The sequence below is a fragment of the Aphis gossypii genome, unplaced genomic scaffold (genome assembly GCF_020184175.1).
Source record: "Aphis gossypii isolate Hap1 unplaced genomic scaffold, ASM2018417v2 Contig00113, whole genome shotgun sequence".
Taxonomy (NCBI): Eukaryota; Metazoa; Arthropoda; class Insecta; order Hemiptera; family Aphididae; genus Aphis; species Aphis gossypii.
The window spans coordinates 16848-31636 of record NW_026083020.1 but is presented as its reverse complement, the minus strand read 5'-3'; the positions used below and the strand labels follow the sequence as shown (position 1 = coordinate 31636).

Genomic DNA, 14789 nt, shown 5'->3' with positions numbered 1-14789 from the left:
CTCAATATATGGCTCAAATCCGCCCCAAAATAATTCCTTTCATCAACTTTTAAAATATGGCACTTTTTCAGCCTAAATAAATTCAATACTTATAATTCTCAATATATGGCTCAAATCCGCCCCAAAATAATTCCTTTCATCAACTTTTAAAATATGGCACTTTTTCAGCCTAAAATAATTCAATATATATAAGGACTTATTACTTGCTTCCCAATAATTCAATAAATAAGGTCTTAACTGCCTTCAATAAAATTCTCAATTAATATTCTTTTTAATTCACAAAATAAATCTTTCTTTTTTTCTTGCGTGTTCCTTGACGTATAATTCACTAATAATTTTTTTTTCAATAAATATTTATTTCCGTATTCTGCACGTATAATCTCTCTAAATAAAATATTTTCCCCTTAATTATAATTTTTTTTTTTTAACATATTCTCTTTTTTTTTTTTGTATTATTTTTTTTTAAAAAAAATAAATTTATTTATACTATTCTTACGATATTTATCTTAAATAATTTTTTCGCATAAAAAAATAATTTTCTTGTAAAATATTTAATTTTAATAAAATAATTTAATTTTCGTAATTAAAAAAAAACGTTTAAAGTAATTAAAATAATTTTTCTTTCCTTTTATATTAAAAATAAAATTTATTATTATTATTTTTTTTCTAGAAATTTTATTCTTCTGCTATTATATCTTATAAATAAAATAATAAAATAAAATTTTATTTTAAAACTTAATTATTATTTTTTTCCTGAAAAAATTTTCTGTCAAAATATTTTATTTATATTTAAAAAATAAAATATTTTTATTATTAATTTTTTTTGATTTTTTTTTTTTAACTTATTATTTTTTCTGAAAGTTCTTTATGTTACTTTGTTGTATTTCTTTTTGAAATAATAAAATATATTTTTTTTTTAGATTCTTAATTTATTAATTTTTTCTGAAAAATTATTTATGTCTCTTTTTTTTTTTCTAAAAAAATATTCTTATTTATTTATTTGTTCCTCGAAAAATTATTTATATTTGAAATATTTATATATTTTATAACTAAAATAAAGTTGTATTATTTTATTATTGAACAAAAATTTTATGCGTAAAAATAATCTAAGTGTATTATTAAAATATTAAATTTATTTAATCGTTGCGTTTTTTTTTATTATTTTTTATTTTTGCTTATTCTAAATTTTTCCCTTTTTAAATTATTTATTTAATTTTATCAAGATATTTTATTTAATGTTTCACGGGGAATATATATATATACACCTTCACAATTAAAAGTAACTTATACGATGGAGTTTTTAATTCCAAAGGAGACGCGAACAGAGTTAGACGCTTAAAATTATTCTACATTAAGAAAAAAAAAATTATGCTTACACAACGATGGTTTGAGTCGATGCTTCCATTCTTCTTGATTGCTGAGCCGTGGTGTTACTTGTTGATTCTTTCTCTTTCGGAGTCGCTGAAGTTGACGTTCTGCAGTTGTCTTCTTCAACAGTGATTCGTTGCCGAATGTGCCTCCGTGAATTCTTCGAAGTGGATATATTTTAATTTTTTTCGAAAAATTTTCGAAGTGAAAAAAAAAATATTTTTTCCCGAAAATTTTCTAAGTTCGAAAAAATTAAAATTGTTCGTCCAAAGAATTCTTATTTGAAAGAATCCTACCGACTGCGCCAAATTTTGTAACGTGCCACGTACAATCAGTTGAATGATGTCGATTTGGAAAGGTTTTGTGAAATAATTGAACTCTCGAAATTATTCTAAGTGTTTTTTATTTAAAATTATTCTAAGTCCAATTAATTAATTTAATAAAACTTGTGAAAAATATTCTAAGTCCAGGAGACATAAAATATTAAACTGGGTGACGTGAAGGTGCTTGCGCTAACTCTGGTGGATCACGTCTGAATTGTGCCTAATCTGGGCCCCCTTATATATCGTCCAGGGACTCCCGCGGTACCTTCAGATCCCTGATGGTCATCTGCACCTGCATCCGCTTCTGCCCACGCTTTGCGTCATCCGGCCGATAGCGTGTGTCAATTATATGACTATAATATTCTATCGGGTGAGTGATTCCGCAACTAATATATTCTACCGGGTGGCAATTACGTATCCATAATATGTCACCGGATAGTAGTTATATATTATTATCTCCCAGCGGATAAGAAGCACACGGGCGATGATACTTTTGATTGTTTCCTACTTTTGTTTATTAGATCCGGTCCTAGTCCAACCACACCCAATCATTGCTTGCCTGGTTGCTCACCCTAACATAACTATAAGGATATCCGTTATGTTCCCATGGTTTAGAGTATTGTTGGCTATGGTAATTTATATATTACATTTAATATAAGTATCAGAGCACGTTGCAATATCAATTACAAGATTATACAGGAAAACCAATTGCTGGCTGTTTTTACTCTGAGGAAATATGTAAAACAAATTACCCAAACGAATATTTAATCGAAAAAATTATTCGTAGGAAAGGGACACAGATATTTGTAAAGTGGCTGGGGTTTGACAATACACATAATAGTAGGATAAATATAAATGACACTAGAAAATAACTTTAGTTAAGTTTCTACCATGGACGTGTTCGGTAGTTCTCAGTCTGGTGAAATAAAAAAAAAATTAATTCAAATCTTGAACATTCGATTAAATCATATTCGGATAAATTAAATAAAATTGAACATTTATTTGAAGAAAATCATACATCTATTCAATTACAAGAAGAACAAACAGAAAAGTTGGAATTAACGTGTATAGATATAACAGACCATATGATAAAAGCTGAAGTTACATTACAAACTATTCTAGAAGCTGTAAACGATTTGAAAAAAACATCACCTGCTATACATAGTCAACTCAATACTATTGAAACTTATTTTAAAGACAAGCCATAATGTCTACAGGCATCATTGACATTCAATGCATTCTTGGAGCGTATAACAAATATATGATTAAAGAGATGTCTATTGTAGACACAGAAACATGGGCTACTCAACACTGGATTTTTAAAAATTCAAAATCTAATCAAGATAATAAACGTCGAAAAACTAACAAGTTTCTACAAAATTTTCATCAGCTATCTATAGATTACGGTGATATTGAGTATGAAGAACTTGGGAGAATATTGAATTCGTTAAAGTTTGACTGTATTTACACCAAAGGCGAACAGAAAAAACAACTACTTATAGAGTATATACCACACGTTGCAGTCATCAACATTGAAGACTTGGGTTGTCCTCGACTGGATCAAATATGTGACGAAGAAAATTTACCTAGTTGTATCTTTCATAAGGACTTAAATCCTAAATATTGTACATTTTATAAAGTGTTTGCTTTAAGAAAATGGTTTGTAAATAATTCATAAAAATTGTAATCATGTTTTTTTTTTTTTTCAAATAAATAACATATTATTTTATTTCAAAATTGAGTTTTATTTCTATACCATACTAACAATAATATTTACAAAGAAAATGGTTTAAAGTAAAATATACAAGTACAAAAATATGACATAGGAAAAATCTTTATTATGTATACAGAAATAATTTATAGAAAAAATATTTACAAAAATTAAACAAGTATAAAAAATTATACATAAAGAAATAATCTTTACAAATATATATAAAAAAAAAAAAAACTAACTATCTAGTTCTGCTTCGAATTCCTCCCTATAAAATTCAAAATTATTAATTAAAAAATAATTAAAATATATATTTATATTTATATACTCACTCTATAGAATAGTGTCCATGAGCTAAGGTGTGTACTTTGTCTTCAAGTATAACCCTTTTATCATCAAAACTTTTATAAGTTGATTTATCGGATTTGATGGTCTTTAATTTGTGCTTGAATGAACGGATAGAGACGTTTGACGTTGTTACTTCCAAACTGGTATCACCAAACAAACACCGTTTATGATCTTGAAAGGTCATATGGTTTCTAATAACATATCTACGGATTCCTTTTGCTTTGATTTTCTCCTTATCTTCTAAAATGTAAGCATAGGACTTTGCACGGAGAGCACAAAACTCTCTCATAATACGTCCATCGGTTTCATCAGAAAATAGCCCAGGAATCTTCTTTCTCTCAGCAATGTAACATGGGTGGTCACGGGGTAGATTTGCAGTGTCCATTCGATTTAACAAGTTGGGATTGTTCAACAGATCATTGTAAAAATCATCAGTTTGAATATAGTATACTAATGAATCTAAAATAATATATTAAATTAATAAAAGTACTAATAATAATAATTTACCTGTATCTGTATACATGAGCTCAATTTTATCATCATAATGTTTCTGCATTACGTTATAGTGATAGTCATACATTAAATACTTGGAAATTTCCAGCACTGCAAAACCTGATAAAAAATTAAAAATATTAAAAATATGACAATAAAAAATTGAAATGTTTATATTTACCTATATAAATAGGTTTACAAAAATCAATGATTTTGTTTTCTAATGCAACTGCATTTAGAGTTTCATTGTAAGTAATACAGTGTTTGAATGTTGACTGATTTATCAGTTTTTGTAAACGACGATCACTAGACACCAGTTCCATTTTTATTCTTTTCCGCATAGACTCCATGGTTTTCCCAAAAACCGCATTATTTAAAAGTTTGAAAAAGTCTTTCTCAAAGTCATTTGCTGTTTTTTTTTCGCATCTCTGTGTTTAGTGCTATGTATGGAGCCAGCCATGGCGATTGATTAAACTGAAGTACTCTATGAACTTATAATAAAAAATAATTATATTATAAATGTAAAATAAAAACATTTATACATTTACTTTTTCAACTATGAGTCCATTGGCTATAGCTTGTTGGAGGTTTCGGTAATGAATAATATAGTTTTTTTTCGACTGAAGTGTTGCCATGAGTTTTTTAACTTTTGAACCAGCTGGGATACCGTTTTGTGGTAGGAAAAGTAAGTCGTAGTGTTTATCATGGAGTTCTTTCGGATAAGTAATGTCAACTTCATATATCCGTCCGATGGGTTATGTATCGTTCAAATCATTCAGTCCTTCTAGCTTAGGTTCAACCAAATTAAAACCACCATAGGGCATGTGTTGTGACATTGCCCAACCGTACAGATTATTACCTAAAAAATAAATTTATATTTAATAATATTTAATTATATATATATATAATCTTGATAAATTAACCATGATTTGGACTTTGTTGGATCATAATCTGGGGTCTTTTCTAATATTAGCTTTAGAATACCTCATACTTGCTTGTGTCAAACTGCCTCGAATTCCTATAAAAAATTTATATATATAATTATTATAATTACACTTTTCAATCATCAACAGCATATCATACTCTGTGAGTAACTCTAATTTGACTCTGGTATATTTTAACATACAATCAAAGGAGAATCCTGGTGCTGATTAGTAAAAAAATGGGTCCAAACAGTATGTGGTTAAACATAGGTCTCTGAAGTTCTCAAACACGTCAGCCAACAATAAAACATCAATTTTCAGATATAGATCACTGTATTCACCCAAAGTCTTGCATCCAAAGTGACTTCAAACAGTTTTTGCATGTTCATAATCTTCTTCTTGTATATTTGATTCTATTAGTGTACTGTAGAAATCTGCTTTCTCTGGTAAATTGGTTTGCTCCAGCTTATTCCAACCATCCGTATACTCATAAGGGTAAACACCTTTACGAGTAACGAGTGGCAAGTCTGCGGTATTAAAATGTTTAGCTGTTTCTCTAAACTTTTCGAACCCTGGTGTTAATAAATTTTCCGAGAGTGTTGATAAACTTGAAGCCATAAATCTAAATGTGTCGATGAACCGTATTGAAAAGTTGTTGGAAACGTGTTTTGAAAATGAGATGAATTTTTCTTCACTGTTTGGTATTACAGAAATTCTTTTCACATCGAGACCGAGTTCAGTTACAATAAAATGTGCATCATAATTCGATAAATTGTGAAAAAAACATAGTACAAAATTTGGTGTTTGAAGCTTGAGGTTGCAGGTATTACACAATGTTTGTCGAAATTTACCCGATAAGTGACAGTGATCAGCAACTTTATGGTTTCCCACAGAGAAACCGTTTTTACATAAATTACATGTCTTACATAAATTATGTGCTTGTTGTTGTTCTGCAGTAAAGGTTATTGGTATGTTGGTTTGTAGTAATTTTTCAATGTTTTCAGCTCTTTCAACGATACTCTTCGCAAAATGTTCACCCACATTCTGATTATCTTCATCGCCATGAAAAATTATAGGTGAAGTTGGAATATTAAATTGTTCAAGCAGTTCTGCAGGAACTTCGTTATTTGCTTTAACCAAAAAACCATAACTCATGGCCTCGTGTTTTTGAATAGCTTTTGTATTGTACCCAAATTTTTCATCGGATTTTCTTAGTAGTGCTTCAAAATCAGCATATATAACTATCGGATGTCGTTGAGTTTTTTTCCATGCGTCGAATTCTAACATCGATCCGGGAGCAGGCATTCAAGGTAAAATTGGTTTGTGTGTTCCACATATTAACTTGTGTTCTTCAAATCGTATGCGTTCATTTAATTCATATTTATTAATATTTAGAGGTTCGAACGATGTAAAGCACCGTTTACAAAATACAGCACGTCCATTATGTCGGGTTTTCTGTGATCGCACGAGTCGGGAAAAATTAGAGATGTAGGTAAAATGAGAATTTTCATCATCGGTTATTAGTCGAAATGATCTGTTTTTTCTTCATCTACCACCTTCAGTGGAAACACTTCATATTTTGAAATTTTTTGCGGTGGTTGGAAATGTGTTTCGAGTCCGTAAACATTGACAGTTACGTTAGGATTATTTTTTTCGAAAATGTTAATCTGATGTAATTTTGTCGGGAACGTGAGACCGGAAAAATTATATTTTTCTTCGTGCGTTGTATAATTTTCTATACGTTGTTTATTTGAACATGTAACGTGTTTTGCTAATATAGCCCACTTGAAGCACTGTTGGTCTGAGTTTTGCGGGTTGATTATAGCTTTTTTTCTTTCAATGAAATCAGGTAACGGAATATAAGACAAACCACTCATAGGTGTATATTGATAAACACCTAATAATATTCCGTCAATACACTGTAGCGTATAACCACTTCCCTTGCTAGAATATTCGTCTTGCTCAGCCATTAATTTTATAATACCTTCTTCAACAATTTCCCGTACACCAGTTTCGGAAAAAATTGGTCAAGCTGAGGTCTTAAATGAACGGTTCTCTATTGAATTATCAACATTCGGAATATTGTATGTAGCTTCCAGCTTTAAATTAAACTTGATTGGATGTTTAGACGCTTGTGATTTTAGTAACTCGACTAATTTTGATTTAATCGAATTAAAAAATTCAATATAGTTTTGAATGTTTTCGATATTTTTTGCGTAATACCATACGACTTTTTTATTTGCAGAAGACAAAATTTCGATAAAGCCGGGAGACTGTACAAGAAATAAACGTGCTTTTTTAGCTTTTGATAGCAGACGTAGTGTTTGCGGAAGAAGCACGTTTCCCGTTATCGGTTGTAGTGTAAGAATCTTTACAAAATAAAAACCCTAATTAATATCTAAAAATGTGTTGTCGAAAATGTCGCGAGTGATAAAATATATTTATCTAACCTGTATTAGCGTCTAGCATTTCATATGCATCCATTGCAATCATACAAATATCGTCATCAGATAACATGTTTGAACCACCAGCTGGTACATCTGGAACAGTTATTTGCGGTGCTAGCTGTATATCTTCACGTGCGGCGGGTTGACGATGGGCATACACGTTAATGATACCTTGAAAAAATAATGTTATATAAATACATACCATGAAGATTTTTTTGGTGTCAATTAAGATCTGACTTGTATTTAAATGTCGTAGGGCAAATAGTGCATGGGAATTGAATTCCGAGATGACTTTTTTATGAGTCGACAATTTACGCTTCGCGTTAAAAACCGATGGAAACTTATCGCATTTAAACATGTTTAATAAAGTGTTTAAACACTTGGAAAAATTATTAATACTGTTGTGTAAGGACTGTGAAAACGCGGAGATAGTATGTACGAAATGGTTGTCTAGCACAGACTGAACGTACATCGACGGGTAACGGAGCAAGTGTCTTAGCATTTGCGATGATGAAGATAAATTAAGCCAGGGTTAGGTAAAATATTATTTGGGAATTAGGTATATCACTATAGATTTTTAACTATTTTGGGTATCATTGTATTGAACAGGGCATCGATAAGATTCCTGAAACTGACCTGCACGTGTCGAGAATAGACCGGTTGGGACAGGGCATTTTTGATAATAATAGAATACTTATACATGTAGTGTTTTTCAATCAAATAGTCTCGTAAAACCCAACGACGTATTATTTAATTTGTAACACATTTTATATATGATTTATATTACTCACCTAAAGATGTGATTGTACTATACGTTTTTCACCATAACTCCTCCTCATCATTTTTTTCATAGAACGTTATTTTTTTGTTTATATATTCTAAAATCTTATAACTATATTCAATATTTAACACATCTAAAATTAAACAGCTAATTTTTTCGTTTTTCCTAATTCTAATTTTTTCTTATCTTCTAATTTTTCACCTAATTTTAAATCTAAATTAAATATAAAATTACTTAAACTAATATAAAATTATTTACATTATTTAACTTATGAATATAAATCTTATATAATAACTCCTCCCAATAGTTTTTTCCTATGGGGGAGTTACGAAAATAACACTTATTTAATAATTTATCTATCCAATTATTATGATTTATTTTAAATATATAATAATTGCTAACTAAACTATTATCTAGTAGATGGAGTTTCCATTGTGTATGCCCATCTTCGCAATGTAATTGATAGGCTTCTTCAAAGATTTCATGTAAGAAAAATTCGATATTGAAGCTCGAGTATTTGGTTATATCCTCGATTAACCATTGCGGTCTACCAATAAACTTATTAGGTATTAATAAACTTATACCATCTTGAGTTTTTTCCAAGATGGTATTTGCTACAAAATTTTTTTTTCCTTAACCTACAATCTAAACATAACAAATCTAAACTACAATCTTTACATGTAACCTTAATTAATTCTTCGAATGTAGTATTTAAATAAAAATGGAATACTTCATATACTAAAAAAAAAAAAAATCTTAGATGTATTACATATAAAAACTATAAAGGTACTTACGTGTCATGAGATCCATATTTAAAAGAAAAAAAATGTATAGAAAATGTATGTAGAAATGTGATGTTGCTTGTTGATCGATAAAAATACAACTAATTTCGAAAACTCTGGTTTTCGAAATCTTAGGATATATTTGACCTAAAAACTGAATTTAGGGTTTATTTTCCCATACATTGATCTGTCTATAGATTTAAAGGAAAGACATTTTAGAAAAAAGGGGTTTCTTTATGCTGGTTATTGAATTAATGTGTCATCCATCAATTTCTTTTAGTGAATTGTGTATTAAGACACGAACGTTTTAATTTAAATTCGGGAGAATAGAAGCATGACAATACGCGGTGACGATCTATGGTGGTCATCGAGGTATGAGGTATTGCAGGGGTAGATGAAATATACATTTTGTTTTGATTATACAAATATATTTAGTATAACTACAATATTCTAAATACATCTTATAGAATTATTTCTAAACTCAAATCTATGAATAATACTATTGTTTGTAATGCAAACAAGACTCTACATGCTTGTTATGCTATAATTTTTCAAATGGTAATATGCCGGTAATATGTGATAAAAACAGGAATAGATAGCGTTATCTATTGAATATGTGTGTACGGTAAAATAGTTCTGCGCATGTGCATGATAACTGTTGAATATACATTAATATGTGTGTACGGTAATATAGTACGTGTACGGTAACCTGGCGTATGTACAATAATATGATAACCACGGCGGCTCAGCGGCTCAGAAGCTCAGGTTCCAGAACTCTCATTTTACACCTACTGATATCACTAATTTTTATCTTTAATTTTATCTAAATAATATAATATCTATAATGACTATAATATTGTTTTAGTTTTGTTTTTCTAGAATTATTATATACACGTCTTTGCCACCACGAGGCCATCTTTCTTTATTAGAAATAAGATCATTACACCTAAACCAAATATTCGATTTTTTGATTGTGCTTGTGTAATGACCGCTGTGTAATGATTCTCCGTGGTGGCAAATTGCAGAACACAAGTTATAAGTGTTGTTGTTAATTTGTAAAGTTGTTGTTGGTAGAGATACTAATGCTATATTATGCATTTTTTCTAATAACTCATTCCATAATTGTATTTGTGTATACACATATTGACTTGGACTAGATACATGCATTACTTTAGAATGGTTTCCTGTTATATTGCAATTACTACATTTAATTTCAAGCACTATTTCTTTACTAAAATCATTAAATAATGAATTTAAAGTACTTTTACTGTCAATAACTGAAAGAGGTAATATGTAGTTAGGTGTTTTATTGGTTCTAACTTCATTGCAATTTAAACATGTAATGATTGATATTAATTCATGTTTTAGAGAATTTTTAAGGGAATTACTTTGGCAAAGGAGGACATTAGTAAATTCAGCTGCTTCTTGTTGCTGTGGAAGATTGAAAGGCTGTCCTAAGACATGTCTATTTTTTTTTTTTTAGAAAGTAAATTTCTTTATCATAAGCCCTTTTTTTTGCAATTTAGTTGTCATAATGTTTGGTATATGGTTTATACAACTATTTTTATAATAGCTCAGTATGTACTCGTATGCGCGAATACGCGATGTACGAACAGAACAAACAATTATTTCAAACAATCACGACCGCAACCTCGTGCATTTTACACTGAAAAATGAAACATAAACCACGAACCTGAAACGACACCAGATAACGAAAACGAAATGAATGCATGGTGACCCGCCGACCACCGACACTCATCATTTACTCCCACCTAGGCCTCAAGCTGCATACACGAAATCGAGTGGGGGAACAGGCCTATGCAACGATGACGGCTATCGTGATTTTCTGAATTTAATATAAATTTGCTTTAAAAATGTCGCACTTTTTCATGTATAACTTAATTTCTAAACGTACGATTTTGATGATTTTTAAAAAAGGCACATTCTACAGAATATTTCTGATTTTTTGGTGTTTACTAGGAGTTAATTGATGCATTAGAAAATTAGTTTTTTCGTGGACAAATATACCTGTATTTTACACAGTTTAAATGGGCAACTCCTGCTTCGATATACTATATACACCGTTGTACAGCTATTTTTTTTTTTACTTAGCTCACGCCACGACCGTGGCGCTGGATTAATATAACAAAAATATGCTTAAACGTTTTTCAGAATTTATTTTTATAAATTAGATGTGGAAAACAAATTATTGAAAAATTAAAGGAAAAATCGATAAAAGAAATTAATTTAAAATTCCCAGATTTAATTAATTCAATGTGTAAAATACATTTAAATTATATACCTGATATTTTATTCAAGACGAAAATTTTTGAACAGTGTAAGTGGGAAAACTCAAAAGTAAGAGATTAACATTATCAGAATGCTGCTAAATTGCGTGTTTTACAAAATGAATGATTTTGATTTGTTTTACAAAGACAATGTTTTATTATTTATTTTTTAAGCTGTTCGATCAAATTATCAATTATAATTATAATTTTGTATGTATTTTTATAACAAAGTCAGTATGCTTAATTTATCAATTTTTTTATAATTAAAATTTGTACATTTATATTATTTTTTTTAATAATTATTTACTTGATTATTAACTTATTTTCAGCTGAAAGCCAATAAAAAAAATATTAAATGAAAACTACAAATTACAACCAACTTTTATAAAAATTATGCGTACCTAATTACTTTATTTTAAATATTTAGTTTTCAAAATATGTGCACATTATGAATTAATAATTAATGTTTATAAATAAGTCGCGTCGGAGTGTTGGATAACAGAGTATAGACGACAGTACGACTATATGAGTGACAATAATAGTGATGATCATGATAAAATAAACAGGTATGTCAGCAAGTTTGTGGTGCGCACAATATGGCGGCTGGCTTGCGAGTATTATCAATTATACGTAATCACTTATCGTCATATCTCCCATAAGCATGATAAATTTAAATATACATTTAAAGATATTATTATTTTTCATTTTTTCATTTTGCTAATCGCTATTAGTTAATTGTCTAATAAATATTACATAGGGTTTAATATTATAATGATTTTATTTTAGCTCTTTAAACATTCAATAATATAATGGTATGTAAAATCTAATTACAATAATTACAAAATTATTTAAGTTTGTTTCATTAAGTTATGATTTTTTGTATTTTATTTTTGTTATTTTGCTTTACAGTATTATAATTATGTGACAAAGCATCATTAAGTTTATTCATTCGAATAAAAGTTCTTGTGCGGATCAAACATTGTATCACTTCCAATGGTAAATTTGTAATTTTGTCTTTCAGTTTATTTGATAAGTCTTTAATGATGTTTGGTTTATTTGTCAACCCATTACCACGGAGTTCTTTAAACAAATTTTCTAAAACATGAGCAGCGTTGACTAAGGTTGGTGATGGAATTGTAAGATTTCCTTAAGATAAATGTTGAATCCATGATGTCTCCTGTGTACTATTGCATTCTTCATTCTTCAGGTATGGATATTTATAGATGAAGCGATGTGCTACATATCCAGCTACATATTCAACGCACTTATTTTCTATGTCTCCAAATGATCCTTCATTTTCAATCTAAAATAATGTAGGTATCTCATTTTTTTCACAAAATTTAAATTATGTGTATTATTTAACTTAATTTCTGTTTTATATATTTATAGGGTACTGGAAGGAAAAAAACATCTAATTTAATTTACTAAATAAGAAACAAATTTACTTAATATTGGTGAAAAATGAGATACACTATATCCAGGTAACTTGATTTGAATACAAATATTTTAAATTGTTTTTATTTTATGTTTTACACTTACATTCTTTTCAAAGAGATCCAGTATATTCATATCCACATTTTTAATTGTAACTGAACCTTCAACACTCATAATATTTGCCAGTTCTTCATTTTGTGAATAGTCAGTTTCATTAATTAATACCTCAGATTGCCTAAACATTGAACTAGTAACACACTCTTCACCTGAAATTAAGCTATTTTCTATGCCATCTTCTGTATTTTTATTCTCAGTGTATACTGCGGTTGAATGTTTTCCCAAAATGTACCACCTGAGACTAAAAAATAAGATTTGAATAATAATTTATGTTTTTTATGTATTGTATACAGAAATAATATAAAAAAAATTGTTGTGTACGCATATTTAAATTGTAACGGTGTAATATTATTCAGTGCTGCTCCACAAATTCCTTTGAGAAAGCTAAACATGTTTTCAACTACATCCTGGTTAACTTTTCGTGTCATTATATAAGAAATATTCTTGCATTTTAAATCATTCAACAAGGCTTTTAATGATTTGTTTGTTATTAATATACCTAAAAATCATAATTTTTATAGTTCTGGGAGAAATTTTGTCACGTTTTAATGAATATTATAATATACTAGCTGACCCCGTGCACTTCGTGGCCCGTTAAAAATGCAAATTCTATATGATATGATTCGAATTTTGATTAATTTGTTATTTACTATTCGGTTTAACGGTGTTCAAAACTTTTCATTTTCATTGACTGTTTTGATTCTCAAAAATCTTGTGAAAGCACCACTTTAATATGCGAATTTTGTAAAATGCTTTCTTATTACACACTAAATTTGTGATACGATTTTACGAATGTACTGTGTAAATTGTAAGCATCGATCTATCATTCTTCAGGCTCTACGTTTATCAGTCAGTGAGTTACTCAAGTGATAATATTATAGTCATTCTGCTTACCGTTGCCGTGAGACTCTCTTATGATTATGAGAGCAGTATATTATCATGTAGGCAATCCACACGTGGTGGATTACGGACCCCGCGAGATGTGTGTGTAAGAAGTTTATAATTTCTAACACTTAAGTTTCAAAGTTATGTCATTTTTTTTTTTTACTACAGTGGGTAAAATACAATAATGTGCCATCTCGTGGTTTTTGTATTGTTGCCTGTTGGTAAAACAATAAAACTTAGTATAACTTGTTATGTTGGTCTATTGCTGTGAATTTGAAATTTACTGTGACAACGAATCATCAGTTCCAGAATATTATCGGCGCTCGCCACATATTATTAATAATAAATATTGAAAAAAAAATTATTCTATCTTTTAAGTTGGACCATATTATTAAATGGTTACCAAATTTTATCAAAATCCGTAATTCATTATATTAATTTTATATATTACCATAGCAACCACAAATAAATAAATATTATTCTCAAATCGTATAACCCCCATAGCAACCATTTATAAACAAAAATTTCTATCGTAAATCTCAATATTCCTGTTTGAGCACATATTATTAATAATAAATATTGAAAAAAAACTATCCTATCTTTTAAGTTGGACCATATTACACGCGTTGTAAAAAATTTCATCAAAATCGGTTAAGTGGTTTAGGAGTCCATTGAGGACAAACATTGTGACACGAGATTTATATATATTAAGATATTCTATTTAAAATGAGATCAGTACAAGGTAGGCAACGTGTACTCAGCTCCGTTCCAAAGTTTCGTCTTTGAGGTTGACTGAACCCGGTCCTGATCTCAATTTTATTAGAGTATACCTTTCTGGAAAGGCAATAGACTTTTTTGCCATGTACTCTCATTTGGGCTACAAAATAAGA

General features: G+C 29.1%; 1 protein-coding gene across 1 annotated transcript; it reads right to left on the bottom strand.

The window, feature by feature from the left end:
* Positions 1-12610: 12610 nt before the first annotated feature.
* Positions 12611-13549, bottom strand: LOC126553269 (uncharacterized). The gene is made up of 3 exons (XM_050208415.1): positions 13336-13549; positions 13003-13255; positions 12611-12766 (listed from the first exon to the last, which is right to left on the bottom strand). The coding sequence occupies exons 1-3, from the start codon at positions 13440-13442 to the stop codon at positions 12611-12613; spliced, it is 516 nt and encodes a 171-aa protein (XP_050064372.1). The 5' UTR covers positions 13443-13549.
* Between the last annotated feature and the right edge of the window lie 1240 nt (positions 13550-14789).

Coding starts and splice junctions, on each gene's coding strand:
- LOC126553269 (XM_050208415.1), bottom strand. CDS start 13,442: ATGACACGAAAAGTTAACCAGGATGTAGTTGAAAACATGTTTAGCTTT. Junction 13,256..13,335: donor CCGTTACAATTTAAATATGC/GTACACAACAAT, acceptor CTTATTTTTTAG/TCTCAGGTGGTACATTTTGG. Junction 12,767..13,002: donor TGGATCTCTTTGAAAAGAAT/GTAAGTGTAAAA, acceptor ACATTATTTTAG/ATTGAAAATGAAGGATCATT.